Source organism: Mus caroli, unplaced genomic scaffold (assembly GCF_978045245.1).
Source record: "Mus caroli unplaced genomic scaffold, Mus_caroli_1 scaffold_18, whole genome shotgun sequence".
NCBI classification, from domain to species: Eukaryota; Metazoa; Chordata; class Mammalia; order Rodentia; family Muridae; genus Mus; species Mus caroli.
Genome location: NW_028227273.1, coordinates 26,396,853 through 26,416,788, shown reverse-complemented (window position 1 = coordinate 26,416,788; position 19,936 = coordinate 26,396,853). Strand labels below are relative to the sequence as shown.

The 19,936-nt window shown below is 42.0% G+C and overlaps 1 protein-coding gene across 1 annotated transcript in view; it reads left to right on the top strand.

Moving 5' to 3' along the window:
- Positions 1 to 19,936, top strand: part of L3mbtl4 (L3MBTL histone methyl-lysine binding protein 4) — a 366,608-nt gene that overhangs the window by 231,391 nt on the left and 115,281 nt on the right. Inside the window, exon 12 of the mRNA XM_085833147.1 lies at positions 1,051 to 1,165. Within this exon, the coding sequence (XP_085689273.1) occupies positions 1,051 to 1,165 (115 nt within the window). The remainder of the gene's footprint in view (positions 1 to 1,050; positions 1,166 to 19,936) is intronic.

The window sequence follows — 19,936 nt, the reverse complement described above, 5'->3', positions numbered from 1 at the left end:
AGCATATATCACCATATCTGGTGATGAATAACTATTTTACATTAAAAATGGCATATTCTCTATTTGATTGGCAATACAAACAAAAGATATATAAGAGAATAGTAGAATTGTTTGTTGTTTTACTTTATACAAAATTCACTTTATCATTCTGACAGCATGTTTTATAACATAGTTCTGTATATTCAAGAAATAAATATTTCACTTTTATTTCATAAGTTGTTAGAGTTTTAATTTCTTATATATATATAATTGACACAGGTGGGAGCATATATATGTGAATGTATGTGTGTATTTGTGTGCATATGTGTATACACGTGTGTATACATGTGAACACAGATGGCTCAGTTCGTAATTAACAAACTATAAAATGATCATAAGCCTGTATACCAAGTGGGTTGCTAGATTCTTTTCCTGCCCTATCACATGAGTTCCAGTGCACATATTATCTATCCAGTAATATCCTTCTCTGTGTGTTCTGGGAACTGAACGTAGGGCCTGTACTTGCCAGGCAAGCCCTGCACTCCTGAGCTGTTTACCAGGCCCCAGAAATTTTTGTCTTCTCTGTGTGCCTCCTTTATATCTGAGCCTCTGCTTATTTCTGAGGATTTAGGAAAGGTGGCGCTTTTGTGCTCTGATTCACACCCTTTTCATCAGAAATGGGCTTTACATAATGGTGTCAACTTGGTGAATGGTGTTTCAGTGACTATGACATGATGTTCACGGTGTCTACAGACAGTCACTGGGGGTAGAAGTGTCCTTGCTCACCACTCTAGAATCTTCTTAGTTGAGAGAACATATCTGCCTTACCCCTCCCACTTTTAGACAACGTCTGATAAATTTCATTTTCCTGCCTCTCTAATTTATCTAAAATGTGTTCCAGGGGCCTTTCTTGGCTTTGTTAGAAATCTCTATGATGGCACATTTAAGACAGTTATTTTTTCAGCTGCAAGGTGTGATACATATTTGTTTTCAAATATTTTAATGAAGACAGAGTTATATAGCAATCACAAAACAGTACTTCCTCAACCCCCCCCCTTTTTTTTTTAACAGATTCATTTCGATGGCTGGGACCATAAGTACGACTATTGGGTGGATGCTGACAGCCAGGACATCCACCCCATCGGGTGGTGCGATGTGACAGGGCATCCGCTGGAAGTGCCATATGGTAAGCAATTTGATCTTTGCTGTTGCTTAGAAGTGTTTACCCTGAATTCCACCATTAATGTTGCTTATTTATGTCATTATAGTCATTTGAACACAGAGTAACAGATAGGTGAATTAATTAATCGGCATTCTAGCTGCTCTGGAAGCCAGTTATTCACAATTAAGCCTCAAAGGACAAGCTTTAGACAGATGAGCTGTAATTGTCACTAATAAATAATTCTTGTGTTTTCCAAAGAGATCTTTCTTTTCTACAATTTTGCTCAAAGAGCTGAGCCAGAATTTCTAAATCCATCTAGTTTTGGTCATTAAAATTCGATCAGTTCTTTAAGCACCCCATGATAATTTTATCTTATACAACAAATTATAAAATTTTCAAAAAATATTAAATATTCAAAACTTCAGGAATTTTAAAAATAAAAGTGAAGGAGCGTTCTATTTTGCTGGGACCTGCATTATTTCTGCCTTTGTAGCCACTTACAGCTAAGGAGGAAATTAAACACTCTAAATTCTAATGAGTCTCTGACTAGAATACCTTATTTTGTCTGAGGGAGTCCTCTGACCCAATTAGGCTGGCATAGCTAATCACCAGTTCCAGGCCTTCATTCCTACGACATGCTCCATTCTCCTGTTTGTTTTCTTCCCCTTGCTGACTCTCCTTCTACCCTTCAGCTTCTGAAGGGGAAGCCTGAATGCTAATAGTGAGGGCAGCTGATGCTGGGATGCTAATAGTGAGAGCAGCTGATGCTGGGATGCTAATAGTGAGGGCAGCTGATGGTGATGCTGCCCAATGATGATGGTGCTTGTCCCTGAGAACTCAAGGCCTCACCACCTTTGTGACAGTGTACTACATTTTGTCAATACCTGACTTAAACACCTGAATGTTTTCCATGATGCTAGATCTCTCAAATTCAGCAAAATCAGTAGGATGCTTCTCCAGGAGACTTACAAAATACCTGTAAGCCAATACTCTACAAAGGTGGAACTGAGGGGCACTGGCCAGCAACCTGGAAAGGTTCCAGACCATGGAAAGGTGTCAGCATTTCTGTTTGTGCTGTACACTAATGCAGCATTTGTGTGTGTGTGTGTGTGTGTGTACACATGCATGAGCGTGTATAAGAATGCGTATGTATGTGAGTGTATGTATATATCCGAGTATGTGTGTATGTATGTGCATGAGTATGTATGTGTGTATGTTCATGAGTGTGTATATGTGTGTACATGATTGTGTGTGTATGTGCATGACTGTATGTATGTGCATGAATGTGTGTTGTATGTATGTGTGTGTATGTGCATGTGAATATGTGCATGAGTTTGTGTGTATGTGCACATGTGTATGTGCATGAATGTGTGTGTGTAACATGTATGGTGCATGTGTGCCCACACATGTGTATGCATGCATGTGTGTGTGTGTGTGTATGCACGCATGTGAGTGTACCTGTGCTTTTGGAGACTAGAGGGGGACATTGCTTATCTTTTATATAGCTGCTTGCCTTATTGCCTTGAGATGAGATCTTACTGACCTGAACTAGAGCCTTTGGGTTTCAGGTAGACCAGCTGGCCAGTGAGATGTCCTCCTCTACCTCAGCTGCTCAGTGCAACCATGTTCAGCATTTTAGGAAGCAGGGGCCAGGGATTTGAACTTAGGCCCTCATATTGTACAGGATCTGCTCTTACCTACTGAGCCATCTGTCCTGCCTTGGATCCTGCTTCTCATTCTTGCTTAACTGCACACCCTGGCATGCCAGGAGGTAGGTCAGTTAGCATGACACCCCTTGATCCAGTACCCACTTTTCAGCAAGGAAAGAAAACCAATTGCACTAGATCCTTTCCCCAAATTCTAGAGATTCAACTCAGTTGAGTGGAAGCAAAAAAAATTACAAGAATCATGTAAAATGGATGATGGGTAGACCAGCATCACCAGTGTAGGGAGAGCTCTCTCTACTCCAGCTTAAAGCTTCTACAACTGAGTCTGCACCAAACTGTGACTCCAACTAAGGCCACATCTTGTTCTTCCATTGATGTCCCTCCCTGTCTCTTGTCTCCTCTCTTTTGGAGCTCTGTGATGATTTCACAAGATTCTCAGAGTTTGGTCTGTTCTCTGGAAGTCCAAGTTCTAACTGAAACGCAGCCTGGTTATTACAGATGTGGAGTCACAATATTCAAATAGGACTTAAGTACTCTACTTCTGCCTATGTGCCTCCTTGTGCCTTGTTTCCACATTCATAAGACAGACAACAGATTTTTTTAAGATACATTTACAAGTACGAAAGGAGACTAATATACGCATACCAGTTCAAAAACTCTGGGCTTATATTGGCTAATATATCTACTTGCAGAAAATGTAACATTCCCTAGATTTTCATTTTTATATAATAATGTAAATTGTCAAAGCTTTAAAATAAGCAAAAATTAACACGATCAGAGTTTTCCTAAGTGATTTTAGTTTGTTTGTTTCCAAGAAAAGCACACTTCTGTGTGTTGCTGGGAATTTTACATGATTGTCATTTTTATCTTGTACTCAGCTGATTTGAATCTCTAGAATTTGAGGGAAGAACCTAGTGCAATTGACGATCTTTCCTTGCTGAATATTTTCTATTATCTGTTATAGATTTTACATTAATAATTATTGATTTAATAGAAATTGGGGTTTTTTGCTATTCTTATGATCAGACTCATACATATCTGCATCAGTAGTCTTTGTTGATTTTTGATATGTAAAAATGTTAAGACCTGTCTGTGGTGTGGTGTAAAAACACACCTGTAGATATCTACAGCTCTTTCACCTTCCTCTCTCTCCATTTCCACTCCAAGTATAATTCTGTTCTTTTATGTCAAATTCTTTTCTACTGTAAAACAAGAAAGTATAGTTGGTCTATTTCCTGTAACAAGACAAGCCTGGGGCTCACTGCTTGTGTTGCTCATCGCAAACTGTGGCACGGCTTTGTCGATGACCTCATGGCTGGCTATTCCCATTTCTTTTTGAAAGTAGATGGTGTGGACCCTCATGTCTTCAGTCTAAGTGCCCAGGATCATCTGGGCTTTGAACTCTTTTGTATTAAACCAGCTCTTTTCTCAATATCACACCTTTATCTGGCACATAGCCCTCCCTGCCCCCCACACACACCCTCACTTCTACCACATGGGCTCACTGAATGCATCTGAAGTGTCTGAAGACAGCATGTCCCCTTTCTCTGCCTGTTCTCTGCATCCTGCTTCCTTTCCAGAGACAACTGAGCCCTCAGCTGGTGCATAGAACCCATATGGTAAGGAACAGCTGCTCTTGGTCTTCAGTTTGTATTCCTAAGTTGTTTATACAACATTTTTTCCTAAGTGGTTCATCTATGTACTTGTATGATTCAAACCATAACTTCTTCCCCCTAAGGTATCTGGTATCCTTCACAATCAGATCAAAATAATTTTATTTCATAAATCAAAAACTAAAACTAAAACCACACACAGAATTGATCATTGTGAACAGATAAGTCATCTAACATTAATTGTAAGATATTACAGTGACATTTCTACTTTAAGATAATTTTTTTACATTCTGCCATTTTATTTGAGAGACTCAACAATTATCTTCAATACTTTATGATATGTGGTATGCATGCTTTATTAATGAAATATTGCAGAGACTTTTAAAAGTTTAGAATAACCAAACAGTACTCATGGAGGGAACCGAGGCTCCAGCTGCATATGTAGCAGAGGCTGGCCTTATCTGGCATCACTGGGAGGGGAGCTCCTTGGTCCTGTAGAGGCTTGATGACCCAGTGTAGGAGAATGCTAGGGCAGTGAGACAGGAGTGGATAGATGGATGTGGGAGCACCCTTATAGAGGCGGGGGCGGGGGGGAGATGGGATAGGGGTTTGTGGAGGAGAAATTGGGAGGGGTGACATTTGAAATGTAAATAAATAAAATATCAAATAAAAATGTTTAAACTTAGAGAAAATCTTAGACATCACATTGTTTATCTTCTTCAAGAATTTGAACTGGATTCAAATGTCACCTACTTAATTAGCTAAGTTTGTGAAGTTTCAAAAGATACCAAACCCAAGTAGCTTACCAGCAATATTAGGTAGAAATAAGAATGATCAGATGAAAATGGGTTTTGAATTATCTGTACCCTGTTATTCCCATTGCTTTATTCCTTATGAATATAGTTTCCCTTCCAATCATTTGCAGTAGTATTACAATAGACTCCCAAGAGGCAAGGAGGAAAATGAGCACTTCCATATATACTACATGATACACACAGAAACACACACACACACACATGCACATAGGTGATACACACACATGCACATACATACATACAGTGTATATAAACATGTTTTATTTTTCAGTGAGCTCAGATTTTATGTCTAAAAGGAAAATTCTTTCTAGACAAATTGAATAAGAATAAAGAAAACTGCATAGCTGCCTTCATATAGTGAATATTAAATGAGTTGATGATATGGGAGAGACTAAGAAGCATGCTGCTGGGTGGGATCAGTAGGGACCTATGGGAAGTTGCTCGGCTGAGTTCAGAAGTAGAGACCTGTTCCAAAAACAATCACTCAAGAGGGAAACTGACCAAGCATAAACAAAATCCAAATTCCTTAGTCCTGATACACATTTTACAAAAATTTACTAAAATTGTAAAACTTTCTAAATACATGATAGTCCCCTTTGTTTCTATTTTGCTAGTGTCACTTAATCTCATTGTAGAAAGTGAGCCAAGGCAGTGGTGACTCCACTCTGAATCTCATGTTCCTTGCAAGGGTCCCAGATGTCTTTTTTACCAGTGGGTGACCATGCCACAGGTTTGGCCCCTGTCAGTCACAGATGCTACTGCCTCCCTCAGTAAGGAGTTGGATCAGGGATGCAATTAGGTAGTCCTTGAAGGGTAACCCCATGCCAGGCGATGTTGGCACACACCTTTAATCCCAGCACTTGGGAGGCAGAGGCAGGCAGATTTCTGAGTTGGTGGCCAGCCTGGTCTACAAAGTGAGTTCCAGGATAGCCAGGGCTATACAGAGAAACCCTGTCTCAAAAAAAAAAAAAGTAACCCCACACTATACGGTCATTTGGGAAACTATGACATAGATGCCCAACCCATCTTTACAGGAGTGATTACAAATGTGAGCTCTGCCCCTGGATGGTCCTTCCCAGTGTCCTGCATGGACTGCTTGGAACCCATGTCTAGGTCTCCTTCCAGACTCTGGCTTTGCCCAGCTTCTCACCTTGTTGAATACGGTGTAGTGTTGCTTCACTTTCTTTCCCACAGGCTAAAAGTATTCTGCTGGCCGTGTTCAGCCTAGAGTAACATAACACTTCTATATCTCCCAAAAGTGTGGTTCACAGAGGATCCAGCGGCACCCAGGATTGCTTTCTTTTATTTATTAGATGTGTGAGTGTGTGTGTGTGTGTGTGTGTGTGTGTGTGTGTGTGTAGCTATATGTATGTAGGTATTCATCAAATTCCATCTGCCCTGTGTCTTGAATTCATCTCTCATTAGCCTGGAATTCATCAAGTCACTTAGGCTGGCTAGGTTGTATGCAGTCTTCAGGGATCTACCTGTTTCTCCCTCCCCAGTGTTGGGGTTTAATCCTTCCCATCATGCTATGGTTTTTTTTTTTAACCTGGGTCCTGGGAATATGTCCTCACATTTGTGAGACAAGCACTTTACCAGCTGAGCCATCTCTCTGACCCTAGGGTCGTCTTTTGGCAGCATTTTTAGTAGCACTGTTTGGAAGCTGTAACCATAGTCAAGTTTTATACCATAGTTCCTCAAATAAAGCTCATGTATATACTACATGGATGATTATTAATACACAGATTATCAGTTCTCTTGGAAAAGGATGTGCTCAACATTCCTTATGTTAGAATCAACCAAGTTTTATCGGGGATCGACAGCCTTGGGTTTAGATTTCTGACTGACGCTGAACAGGCTACTTTACCTCTGGGCCTTGCAGTATGGGAGACAAAATATAATATTTCAGCTTCCAAACTGCCTGCTGACCAACAAATCACAAGCTACATGGAAGGCACGGGTGTTTCCCAGGCCCCTTCAGTATTCTTTGTTGGCCCTGAATATTAATAAAATGTGTTTCCCTTCTATATGCCTGTTAAAATTGCACTCTGCCAAAAGTACTTGCTGATCATTGAGTGCCTATTGATTACCATTGAGGACCTCAAAGCATTTAAAATTATCAAATCAGAAATGTGATGAGCAAGGGCTATGAACCAAATTGAGCTGAGAACTAACTTTACTCCGTTTTTAATAAGAATTGGAATACATTACGAATGTCAAGGGTTAAATCAAACCATTCCCATCTATTTGTTCAAGGAATTCTAGTTGTGGGGTAAAAATGAACATAACCAGCCTTTACCTAAGACCTCTCCTCCTTTCTTCCACCTCTGTTCTCTCATGCCCTTGTCTCCTCAGTGTTTCTGCATGTGCAAGACAATGATTCTACAATAGACACATGGCCCTGGCTTCCTTCTTCACTGTGATTGAGACAATGAACCTTCCTTGGGTCTCCTGGTAGCCCTTTGCTCGGTCTATGCTTACGGCTCCCTGCCTTCTCTGTTGGCTCTGTTCCTTTTACCTAGTGCTCATCTTATCTAACATTTGAGCACTGAAAATGAATCCTTTACAGTCCAGTGTCATGGCATGTGGCTTGTGACCCTCTGAAACAGCAGCCCTGCAGGCACTGAACTCCCATGCACATACATACACACCAAAACACCTACAACTTGAAAAATAAAAACAAATCTTAAAAAAGAACTCTGTAGCAGCAGCAGCAGCAAAGCCCTCTCTCAGGAATCAGATTTCAACACAAAATATGTGATATGAAACTTCCCTGCAATGCTTTCAGGTCAGAATAAAAACAAAAATGCACCAAGGCGGAGACCCAGTGCTTATAAACAGTACAGTTGAGATGGAACAGTTGGTTGCTTTAACTACATGTCGATGTGGGCTACCACCTGCAGCTATCAGACTTTCTCATCAGGGTGCACAAGAAGGGTTTGTTCTGAAATGATGAGAAGCTCCCACCATGAGAAGGTCTGGTAGAACTTGAAATGATATGGTGGAGTGTGTACTGTCCTGATGTTACTCTACCTTCCACAAAGTCAGAGGGAAACTTCTGGAGCATTCCTTGTGAGATCTATCACACCTGATAAGACTTGATTCTTAATTCTTATAGTATCCATACTGGATAAACAAAAGCAAAGTTTCTCTCCTAATGTGAGTATAAGATTGCATAGACATCAGGAAGAATGTTGGATCCCTCTTCCTAGAAAACCTCGGTCCACATAGAACAGGTACTTTGTCTTTGAGATTTACCAAAGATATGCATGTAGAGTATAATATTACCAGTTTCTCTGTACTTGTTCAATCTAGAAATGAGGGAACTGATTTACTCACAGATGGGTGATGGGCTGTGGTTAGAACATACAGCCTGCCCTGACCTGAACCCTGTATATATTCCTCTATAAACTGGTAAATCTCCTTCTGCAGTTTTTCTTTCTCCCTCTGTGCCTCCCTCCCTCATACATACACACAAAGCAGGGGGCAGGCTATTTAGCTGATAAGAGTGATAGAAGCCCAATCTTACCTGATGGGAGGGTGGGTTTGCATCCTTTGGCAGTATTATCAGTGTTGAAGGGTAGCCAGCAGCTCTAAGGCTAGTACCTTGGTCTAGGGAAGGAAATGTCTAAGCTCTTCCCTCCCTTAAAGAGGAGTCCCTGGGAGGCCTTTGGGCAACCCTTTGGAGTTAGGCTTCAAAACAATCCTCCCACAAAGAATGATCCCTAACTGCTAATTCTAGTCTATACATCTCTCTCTGAAGCTTTTGCTCTTGGTCCCAAGCTGCTCACCTATTATGTCTCAGAAACTGTCACCTTCTTTCTGAGGCATTATTGTAATTTAAGGTACCCCTGCATAGCCAACACTCAGCTATGCCAAAGGGGAAAGATGGCAATGGGCTCATCCACTTGTCTAACAGCCTGCTCTATATGAATGGAGCCAGGCAGGATCCTTTCCTAGAGATACAAAGCCACCTCAGAACCAAATGAAACCGATCACCAATGGAGACAATTTCACCCAGCTCATTTAGGGACTTTGAGATTGTACCAAGGTGCCCACTTTAGTGCCAGCACAAAGAGAGGTAAGTGGGACTATGATGGTGTGTGTGTGTGTGTGTGTGTGTGTGTGTGTGTGTGTGACAGAGACAGAGAGGCAGAGAGAAAGACACAGAGAGAGAGGAGATTGAAGTCGAAGAATACACCTCTGTCCCCCTTTTTCTTCACTTCCATAACCTGTCTGTTGTTTCAGATTCTTGAATACAAACAACCCCCCCCCCCAGCGTCTTTGGCTGTACTATCCTACTATCCTCCATTTCATTTACCTTCTCATAGATTTTTGAGAATTCATTCAGATTTGTCTTCTTAGAGAAGCCTTCCTGGTCACACTGTCACATCCTGAGTGAGAGGCAGTGGGTGTTGTGCCAGTGATTGCCCTTGGTCTAGCATCCCCAAATGGATGCCTACACCTCATCTAAGAGTGGAATAATCACTTGTGACCCAAAGACTTCAATCTCAGAGTCCATCTTGGGTTCTTACCTGCAGAAATCCTCCTTTTCTTTCCCTTCTCTCCCTCTTTTCTTCTTCCTTTATCTTCTTTAAGGTTGGCTATATGTGAAGACCAAGAGGGCCTCAAACTGTGCTCTTCCTGTCTCAGTCACCCAAGTGCTAGGATTACAAGTGTATGTTGCCATATCTCCCTTTGGTGGAGTGAGTTATTTTAGCTGTGGCTATGGGGTTTGTCTAATCAGGCCTCCTAGGAAAGCCAAGGGTCAGACAACCCCCTACAACTGAGAAAGGACATTTTCATAAACAGAGAGCTGGCAGGAAGAAAACAGATTTCCTAACTGGTTTCCATGCCTAAATAATTTTGTCATTGTTCTTTCTTTAGCATCTGTTTGATTTACATTTGGAAGTAGTTGCAAAGCTAGATTACAAAGCCAATGAAATGCAATGTCATTACTAAATAAAAGTGTATAGTAGTAGGATACTCCCATGTACTGTAATGATTGCGCATACGGCCTTTGCTTTTGCAGAAGATTAAGGACATGGGGAGTAGGGCTAATCAGTTTAACTATTAGGTATAAATGAGCATCATAGAACATAGCTTGGTAAAAGATCAAGTTTGAATTCATTACACAGCAGATATATACATGACTGAATGACTTGGAAATGGGCCAGCCCATTGCGTATCCTGTTAAGTGAGAGAAAATAGTGACAGTCTGTTAAGAAATGAACAATTAATAAAGCTTTCTGTAAGAGGCTTTATTATGGCACTCTGGAGAACAGAAAACTTTGAGTCAATTAGATAAAATTTGCTTAGACTATGAAATAGAAGTCAGTCTAAGTACAGTCCTCATATGGGACAATAAACTCAGTGATGTTTGAGACGATTCCAGTAGTAACAAATTGCTAACCTGGCAGGTACCAGCACATTTTCAAATCTGTTCTATTTTAAAGAGAACTGTACAAGGAACCTTTCTAGAAGTACTTGTTCTTCCAAAACACAGCAAGAAGGTAATCAGCAGCTTTAAGAGTCCCTGAGTACTCATTGACTTAATAGACAATTATGGCATATTGTGCTTTAAAAAGTTAGCTATTTTAGAAGTCCCTAATTACAGATTTACATGATAGACTTACCAAGAAAAAAATAATACATCTCAAAATGTGTTTACAGCCTTAATGATATTATCTGTTTTAAATGTTCCTTCACAAAGGACTTATCTGGTGTCTGCCTTCTGCATGTGTGATGGCAGGGATCACTTTGTTATCCATGTGGTCCCAGACTGCTGGTCTTGCATCAGAATGGTTTGGCAGAGGACTCCCACTCCACAGATATGACTACACTTGCTCACAGTCTCTGTTCACATTGGAGAGGCACTGGAGAGCTAGTCTTGGTTATCAAAGATACAGACCAGCTCTGTGAGTGTTGCAGAGAATAGTTGCCAACTTCTGAAAGGTATGAGGTGGGTGGGAGGACAGTAAGACCCAGCACATTCACACCAGGTCCCAGCTGTGGTTCACCTCTGATCATGGGCTTACAGAAGTCAAGTATGTGAGCACTCATGAAATCTTAGGTTAGGCAACAGATGTTTCAGGATTTCTCTGAGAGAATCTGAATCTTGCTCGAGAGACTCCAGCACCACCCAGGATAAAGGAAAGAAGCTTGATCAGAGATTGTTTTCCTATCTGCAAACCACTAGAGGACTCAATAATGAAAGCCTTCTAGATGGAGCTATTGATTGATGGCTAATGATGCAACCCAAGGAAGCAGGCTACCATTGGATAGATAAACTTTATATCTCTACTGTATTGACTGCTGTGCTAGACTTGCAAATTCCTATCAGATATAATTTTTGCCTCAGGGAGCTATGGGTTAAGACAGTGAGTCTCTTCTAGCTAATGAGTGCACACTCTCACGGTTGCCTAGGCTGGCACTCCCATGGCTGTCTGATACACAGAGATTGTTGGATGGTACTTTGGCTGATCAGTATTTAGTACCAAGGCAAGACATGTCTCCTCCATGACTGGAGTGTCTTTTTTTTTTCACAATTGGGAAGAAGGAAAGAGGGGGAGGCCAACTCTGGGGCTGTTTTCAAGGCAAGCTTAGTGATATTTAATCTTCTGCAAAAGCTTTTGTTCATTTGTATCTCATGGTATTAAAAAATCTAAGTGGTCCTTGACAGTTTATTTTACAAAGAGATGTAACCTTAAATGACTCATAGCAATAAACATAGAACCAAATATTTTTAATGAGCACAGACATTATGTTCTTCACATCAAAGAGAACTATATAGTGGTGATGGGGTTTCTTCAGTCGGGCATTTTAAGTAAACAAGAATGAAAATGCTGAAATCACGCAAACCTAGGATAAAGTTAACACCGAGGAGAGACAAACTTAGGAAACTGGAAATTGTGTTACCTATTTAGAAACTCTGAGCTTTTGGCTTACTATTTTCAAGAACGCTTTGATACTCCACAGAAGTGAGAAAGTAAAATGCAGAACCTCTTTTTGTTAGCAAAGCTTGTAATCTCCACATAAGGCTGCTGTCACTGGCAGAAGAGAGACTTAACACATAGGTCTTTGGGTAGTGGCTTTGTGCAGATGTCTATCCAGCCGTAGCCACTGGATGATATACCCTATGAGACACTCACAGGATTGACATGTTTACAAAATCAGAAGAACTCTGAACAGCCATAGCCACTCCATCGTTTCTGATCTGACCCACTAGACTTGACCCTCAGCAGCTCAGGCTTCTGCACACACACACACACACACACACACACACACACACACACACACACCTGGTGGCTTTCTGAAGAGTCCTGTTACATTTGCTTGCACTCCAACCTTCTCACAGGTTTTCTATATGCAATGTTATTGCTGTAAGCACTGAGCTGAAGGTCATTAAGGCAGTGGAGGGGGTGAAATGCAGCCACTCATCCTGCACTATAGACCTTCTCCTACAAGACCAAGACCCCTAGATACTCTAACTCTCTTTAGTGCCGCCTGCTTTCCTTTACTGCTTTTCTGAATGTTAAAAGCATTGACTGTCCTAACAAACTATAAAGCAGAATAAAAGAAATGTGGCTCTGTAAGTTTTTATTCTTTAATGTGCAGTTTATGTGTCTATGATTGGCAGAGATACACTCCATCACTGGCTCTGAAGCCTCCGTTCTCATTTTTATTGCAATGCACTTGCTTTGTGATGGAAGTCATTAGAATAGGAGAAGAATCCTTTATGTAACCTCCCACCAAATGATATCACAATACTGACAGCTAGGGAAAAAAAAAATCCAATAAGCTAGCTGAGCTCCAACTCCACAGCTTATCCCAGAGTTAGTTTCTAAATTCAGCAAGTACTGAAAAACCAAGTCTAGTCACAACCGGTGGGAAGCATATCTCAGTAGTACGGCAGAGCGGCTACTTCTCACCATCAACCTAGACTGTGGCCATCACAGACAGCAAGGCAAGGCCATTCCAAGCAGGCATGAGCATTTGAGGGACAGGAAGACAGCATGTTAACATTAAATGACATTTAAAGCCATTTTAACACACCAGAGAGCCCTACACTCAGAAGACTGCTCATCATATATATATATATATATATATATATATATATATATATATATATATACACACACATATATATATGTATATTATTTGTGACTATTGAGAAGGGTGTTGTTTCCCTAATTTCTCTCTCAGCCTGTTTATCTTTTGTGTAGAGAAAGGCCACTGACTTGTTTGAGTTAATTTTATATCCAGATACTTCACTGAAGCTGTTTATCAGGTTTAGGAGTTCTCTGGTGGAATTTTTAGGGTCATTTATATATACTAACATATCATCTGCAAAAAGTGATATTTTGACTTCTCCCTTTACAGTTTGTATCTCCTTTATCTCCTTTTGTTGTTGAATTGCTCTGGCTAGGACTTCAAGTACAATGTTGAATAGGTAGGGAGAAAGTGGGCAGCCTTGTCTAGTCCCTGGTTTTAGTGGGATTGCTTCCAGCTTCTCACCATTTACTTTGATGTTGGCTACTGGTTTGCTGTAGATTGCTTTTATCATGTTTAAGTATGGGCCTTGAATTCCTGATCTTTCCGAGACTTTTATCATGAATGGGTGTTGGATTTTGTCAAATGCTTTCTCTGCATCTAACAAGATGATCATGTGGTTTTTGTCTTTGAGTTTGTTTATATAAGGAATTACATTGATGGATTTCCATATATTAAACCATCACTGCATCCCTGGAATGAAACCTACTTGGTCAGGATGGATGATTGTTTTGATGTGTTCTTGGATTTGGTTAGCAAGAAATTCTATTGAGTATTTTTGCATCGATGTTCATAAGGGAAATTGGTCTGAAGTTCTCTATCTTTGTTGGGTCTTTCTGTGGTTTAGGTATCAGAGTAATTGTGGTTTCATAGAATGAATTGGGTAGGGTACCTTCTGCTTCTATTTTGTGGAATAGTTTATGAAGAACTGGAATTACATCTTCTTTGCAGGTCTGATAGAACTCTGCACTAAACCCATCTGGTCCTGAGCTTTTTTTTTTTTTTTGGTTGGGAGACTATTAATGACTGCTTCTATTTCTTTCGGGGATATAGGACTGTTTATATCATTAACTTGACCCTGATTTAACTTTGGTACCTGGTATCTGTCTAGAAATGTGTCCATTTCATCCAGGTTTTCCAGTTTTGTTGAGTATAGCCTTTTGTAGAAGGATCTGATGGTGTTTTGGATTTCTTCAGGATCTGTTGTTATGTCTCCCTTTTCATTCCTGATTTTGTTAATTAGGATGCTATCCCTTTGCCCTCTAGTGAGTCTGGCTAAGGGTTTATCTATCTTGTTGATTTTCTCAAAGAACCAGCTCCTGGTTTGGTTGATTCTTTGAATAGTTCTTCTTGTTTCCACTTGGTTGATTTCGCCCCTGAGTTTCATTATTTCCTGTCATCTACTCCTCTTGGATGGATTTTCTTCCTTTTGTTCTAGAGCTATTAGGTGTGTTGTCAAGCTGCTAGTGTGTGCTCTCTCTAGTTTCTTTTTGGAGACACTCAGAGATATGAGTTTTCCTCTCAGAAATGCTTTCATTGTGTCCCATAAGTTTGGGTATGTTGTGGCTTCATTTACATTAAACTCTAAAAATTCTTTAATTTCTTTCTTTATTCCTTCCTTGACCAAGATATCATTTAGAAGAGTGTTGTTCAGTTTCCATGTGAATGCTGGCTTTCTATTATTTATGTTGTTATTGAAGATCAGCCTTAGTCTATGGTTATCTGATAGGATGCATGGGACAACTTCAATATTTTTGTATCTGTTGAGGCCTGTTTTATGACCAATTATATCGTCAGTTTTGGAGAAGGTACCATGAGGTGCTGAGAAGAAGGTATATCCTTTTGTTTTAGGATAAAATGTTCTGTAGATATCTGATAAATCCATTTGTTTCATAACTTCTGTTAGTTTCACTGTGCCCCTATTTAGCTTCTGTTTCCACGATTTGTCCATTGATGAGAGTGGTGTGTTGAAGTCGCCCACTATTATTGTGTGAGGTGCAATGTGTGGTTTGAGCTTTACTTAAGTCTCTTTAATGAATATGGCTGCCCTTGCATTTGGAACATAGATATTCAGAAATGAGAGTTCCTCTTGGAAGATTTTACCTTTGATGAGTATGAAGTGCCCTCCTTGTCTCTTTTGATAAATTTGGGTTGGAAGTCTATTTTATTTGATATTAGAATGCCTACTCCAGCTTGTTTCTTCAGAACATTTGCTTGGAAAATTGTTTTCCAGCCTCTTACTCTGAAGTAGTGTCTGTCTTTTTCCCTGACATGGGTTTCCTGCAAGCAGCAAAATATTGGGTCCTGTTTGTGTAGCCAGTCTGTTAGTCTATGTCTTTTGATTGGGGAATTTAGTCCATTAATATTAAGAGATATTAAGGAAAAGTAATTTTTGCTTCCTATTATTTTTGTTGTTAGAGTTGGCATTCTGTTCTTGTGGCTGTCTTCTTTTTTGTTTGTTGAGGGATTACTTTCTTGCTTTTTCTAGGACATGGTTTCCGTCCTTGTATTGGTTTTTTTCTGTTATTATCCTTTGAAGGGCTGGATTCGTGGAAAGATAATGTGTGAATTTGGTTTTATCATGGAATACTTTGGTTTCTCCCTCTATGGTAATTGAAAGTTTGGCTGGGTATAGTATCTGGCATTTGTGTTCTCTTAGTGTCTGTATAACATCTGTCCAGGATCTTCTGGCTTTCATAGTCTCTGGTAAAAAGTCTTGTGTAATTCTGATAGGCACACCTTTATATGTTACTTGTCTTTTTTCCCTTACTGCTTTTAATATTCTATCTTTATTTAGTGCATTTGTTTTTCTAATTATTATGTGTAGGGAGGAATTTCTTTTCTGGTCCAGTCTATTTGGAGTTCTGTAGACTTCTTGTATGTTCATGGGCATCTCTTTCTTTAGGTTTGGAAAGTTTTCTTCTATAATTTTGTTGAAGATATTTGCTGGCCCTTTAGGTTGAAAATCTTCATTCTCATATACTCCATTATCCGTAGGTTTGGTCTTCTCATTGTGTCCTGGATTTCCTGGATGTTTTGAGTTAGGATCTTTTTGGATTTTGTATTTTCTTTGATTGTTGTGCTGATGTTCTCTATGGAATCTTCTGCACCTGAGATTCTCTCTTCCATCTCCTGTATTCTGTTGCTGATGCTCACATCTATGGTTCCAGATTTCTTTCCTAGGGTTTCTATTTCCAGTGTTGCCTCACCTTGGGTTTTCTTTATTGTGTCTACTTCCCTTTTTAGGTCTAGTATGGTTTTGTTCATTTCCATCACCTGTTTGGATGTGTTTTCCTGTTTTTCTTTAAGGAATTCCACCTCTTTGGTTGTGTTTTCCTGTTTTTCTTTAAGGACTTGTAACTCTTTAGCAGTGTTCTCCTGTATTTCTTTAAGTGAGTTTTTAAAGTCCTTCTTGATGTCCACTACCATCATCATGAGATATGCTTTTAAATCCGGGTCTAGCTTTTCGGGTGTGTTGGGGTACCCAGGTCTGGCTGAAATGGGAGTGCTGGGTTCTGATGATGTTGAGTGGTCTTGGTTTCTGTTAGAAATATTCTTACATTTGCCTTTCGCCATCTGGTTATCTCTGGAGTTACTTGTTATAGTTGTCTCTGGTTAGAGTTTGTTCCTCTTGTGATTCTGTTAGCCTCTATCAGCAGACCTGGGAGACTAGATCTCTCCTGAGTTTCAGTGCTTAGAGCACTCTCTGCAGGCAAGCTCTCCTCTTGCAGGGAAGGTGGACAGATATCTCGTGTTCGGACCTGTCTCCTGGCTTGAAGATGAAGGCCCGAAACAGGGCTTGTCCCAGAATCTGTGTAGTTTCTGTAGTTCACACTCTCACCTGAGCAGAGTAGTCTAGGGATCTGGGAACCAAGATGTTTCCCCTAGATGCTGTGGCAAAGCCCTCCTGGGCAGGCTGGATACCTCTCCTCTGGCAGGGAAGGTTCCGGGATGTCTGGAGCCCAAAATGTGGTCTGCCCCAGTTGCTCTGTGGCTTCTGCCTGTGTCAGAAGCTGTTACCTTCTGCAGTCCACACTCAGACCTGTGCAGACCAGTCTCCGCCGAATCAGGGAATCCAAGATGGCTCCCCTGGATCCTGTGGTAATGCCCTCCTGAGTGGGGCAGACACCGCTCCTCTGGCAGGGAAGGTGCCCAGATGTCTGGAGCCTGAAATGCAATGCAGTCTGCCCCAGATCCTCTGTGGCTGTGCCTGACCCAGAAGCTGTTAGCTTCTGCAGTTCACACTCTCCCCTGCCAAGACTGCTCATCTTAAGAAACATGTTGAGATCCGGCCGGATCAGCGCCGGGGTAGCGGGAGCGCAGGGTTGCCTGACACCCGCCAGCTACCCACGACCCCCGCCGCAGGATTTTGGGACTGCTGGTGAGTGGAACACAGCTTCTGCTCCAATCCAATTGCGCGGGAGCTGAGACTGCATTAGTTAGGGAAGCAGAAACCGGCCTGAGTAGGGCCACAGGCCTCATCCGGCCGGATCAGTGCCGGGGTAGCGGGAGCACAGGGTTGCCTGACACCCGCCAGCTACCCACGACCCCCACCACAGGATTTTGGGACTGCTGGTGAGTGGAACACAGCTTCTGCTCCAATCCAATTGCGCGGGACCTGAGACTGCATTAGTTAGGGAAGCAGAAACCGGCCTGAGTAGGGCCACAGGCCTCATCCGGCCGGATCAGCGCCTGGGTAGCGGGAGCGCAGGGTTGCCTGACACCCGCCAGCTACCCACGACCCCCGCCGCAAGATTTTGGGACTGCTGGTGAGTGGAACACAGCTTCTGCTCCAGTCCAATCACGGGGGACCTGAGACTGCTCTGGTTGGGGAGAGAGAAATCCGGCCTACATAGGGCCACAACCCTCTTCCGGTCAGAAAAGCACCCGGGCAGCTGGGGCTCAGGGTCGGCTGACACTCGCCAGCTACCCACAACACCCGCCACAGGATCTTAAGACTTCTGGTGAGTGGAGCACAGCTTCTGCTCCAATCCAATTGCGCGGGACCTGAGACTGCATTAGTTAGGGAAGCAGAAACCGGCCTGAGTAGGACCACAGGCCTCATCCGGCTGGATCAGCGCCGGGGTAGCGGGAGCGCAGGGTTGCCTGACACCCGCCAGCTACCCACTACCCCCGCCGCAGGATTTTGGGACTGCTGGTGAGTGGAACACAGCTTCTGCTCCAATCCTATTGCGCAAGACCTGAGACTGCATTAGTTAGGGAAGCAGAAACCGGCCTGAGTAGGGCCACAGGCCTCATCTGGCCGGATCAGTGCCGGGGTAGCGGGAGCGCAGAGTTGCCTGACACCCGCCAGCTACCCAAGACCCCTGCCGCAGGATTTTGGGACTGCTGGTGAGTGGAACACAGCTTCTGCTCCAGTCCAATCACGCGGGACCTGAGACTGCTCTGGTTGGGGAGAGAGAAATCCGGCCTACATAGGGCCACAACCCTCTTCTGGTCAGAAAAGCACCGGGGCAGCTGGGGCGCAGGGTCGGCTGACACTCACCAGCTACCCACAACACCCACCACAGGATCTTAAGACTTCTGGAGAGTGGAACACAGCTTCTGCTCCAATCCAATTGCACGCGGGACCAGAGACTGCATTAGTTAGGGAAGCAGAAAACCAGCCTGAGTAGGACCACAGGCCTCTTCCGGCTGGACCAGCACCGGGGTACCGTCAGCTACCCACGACCCCCGCCGCAGGTTTTAGAGACTGCTGGTGAGTGGAACACAGCTTCTGCTCCAATCTTTAAACAGTGACAACGATAACAACTAACCCCAGAGATTACCAGATGGCGAAAGGTAAACGTAATAATCTTACTAACAGAAACCAAGACCACTCACCATCATCAGAACCCAGCACCCCCACTTCGCCCAGTCCAGGGCACCCCAACACACCGGAAAAGCTAGACACGGATTTAAAAGCATATCTCCTGATGATGATAGAGGACTTCAAGAAGGACTTTAATAACACACTTAAAGAAATGCAGGAGAACACTGCTAAACAGGCAGAAGACAATAAAGAGGAAGCACAAAAATCCCTTAAAGAATTGCAGGAGAACACTGCTAAAGAGTTACAAATCCTTAAAGAAAAACAGGATAACATAATCAAACAGGTAGAAGTCCTTACAGAAAAACAGGAAAACACATCCAAACAGATGATGGAAATGAACAAAACCATACTAGACCTAAAAAGGGAAGTAGACACAATAAAGAAAACCCAAAATGAGGCAACACTGGAGATAGAAACCCTAGGAAAGAAATCTGGAACCATAGATACGAGCATCAGCAACAGAATACAAGAGATGGAAGAGAGAATCTCAGGTGCAGAAGATTCCATAGAGAACATCGGCACAACAATCAAGGAAAATGTAAAATGCAAAAAGATCCTAACTCAAAACATCCAAGAAATACAGGACACAATGAGAAGACCAAACCTACGGATAATAGGAGTGGATGAGAATGAAGATTTTCAACTCAAAGGACCAGCAAACATCTTCAACAAAATTATAGAAGAAAACTTCCCAAATCTAAAGAAAGAGATGCCCATGAACATACAAGAAGCCTACAGAACTCCAAAGAGACTGGACCAGAAAAGAAATACCTCCCGACACATAATAATCAGAGCAACAAATGCTCTAAATAAAG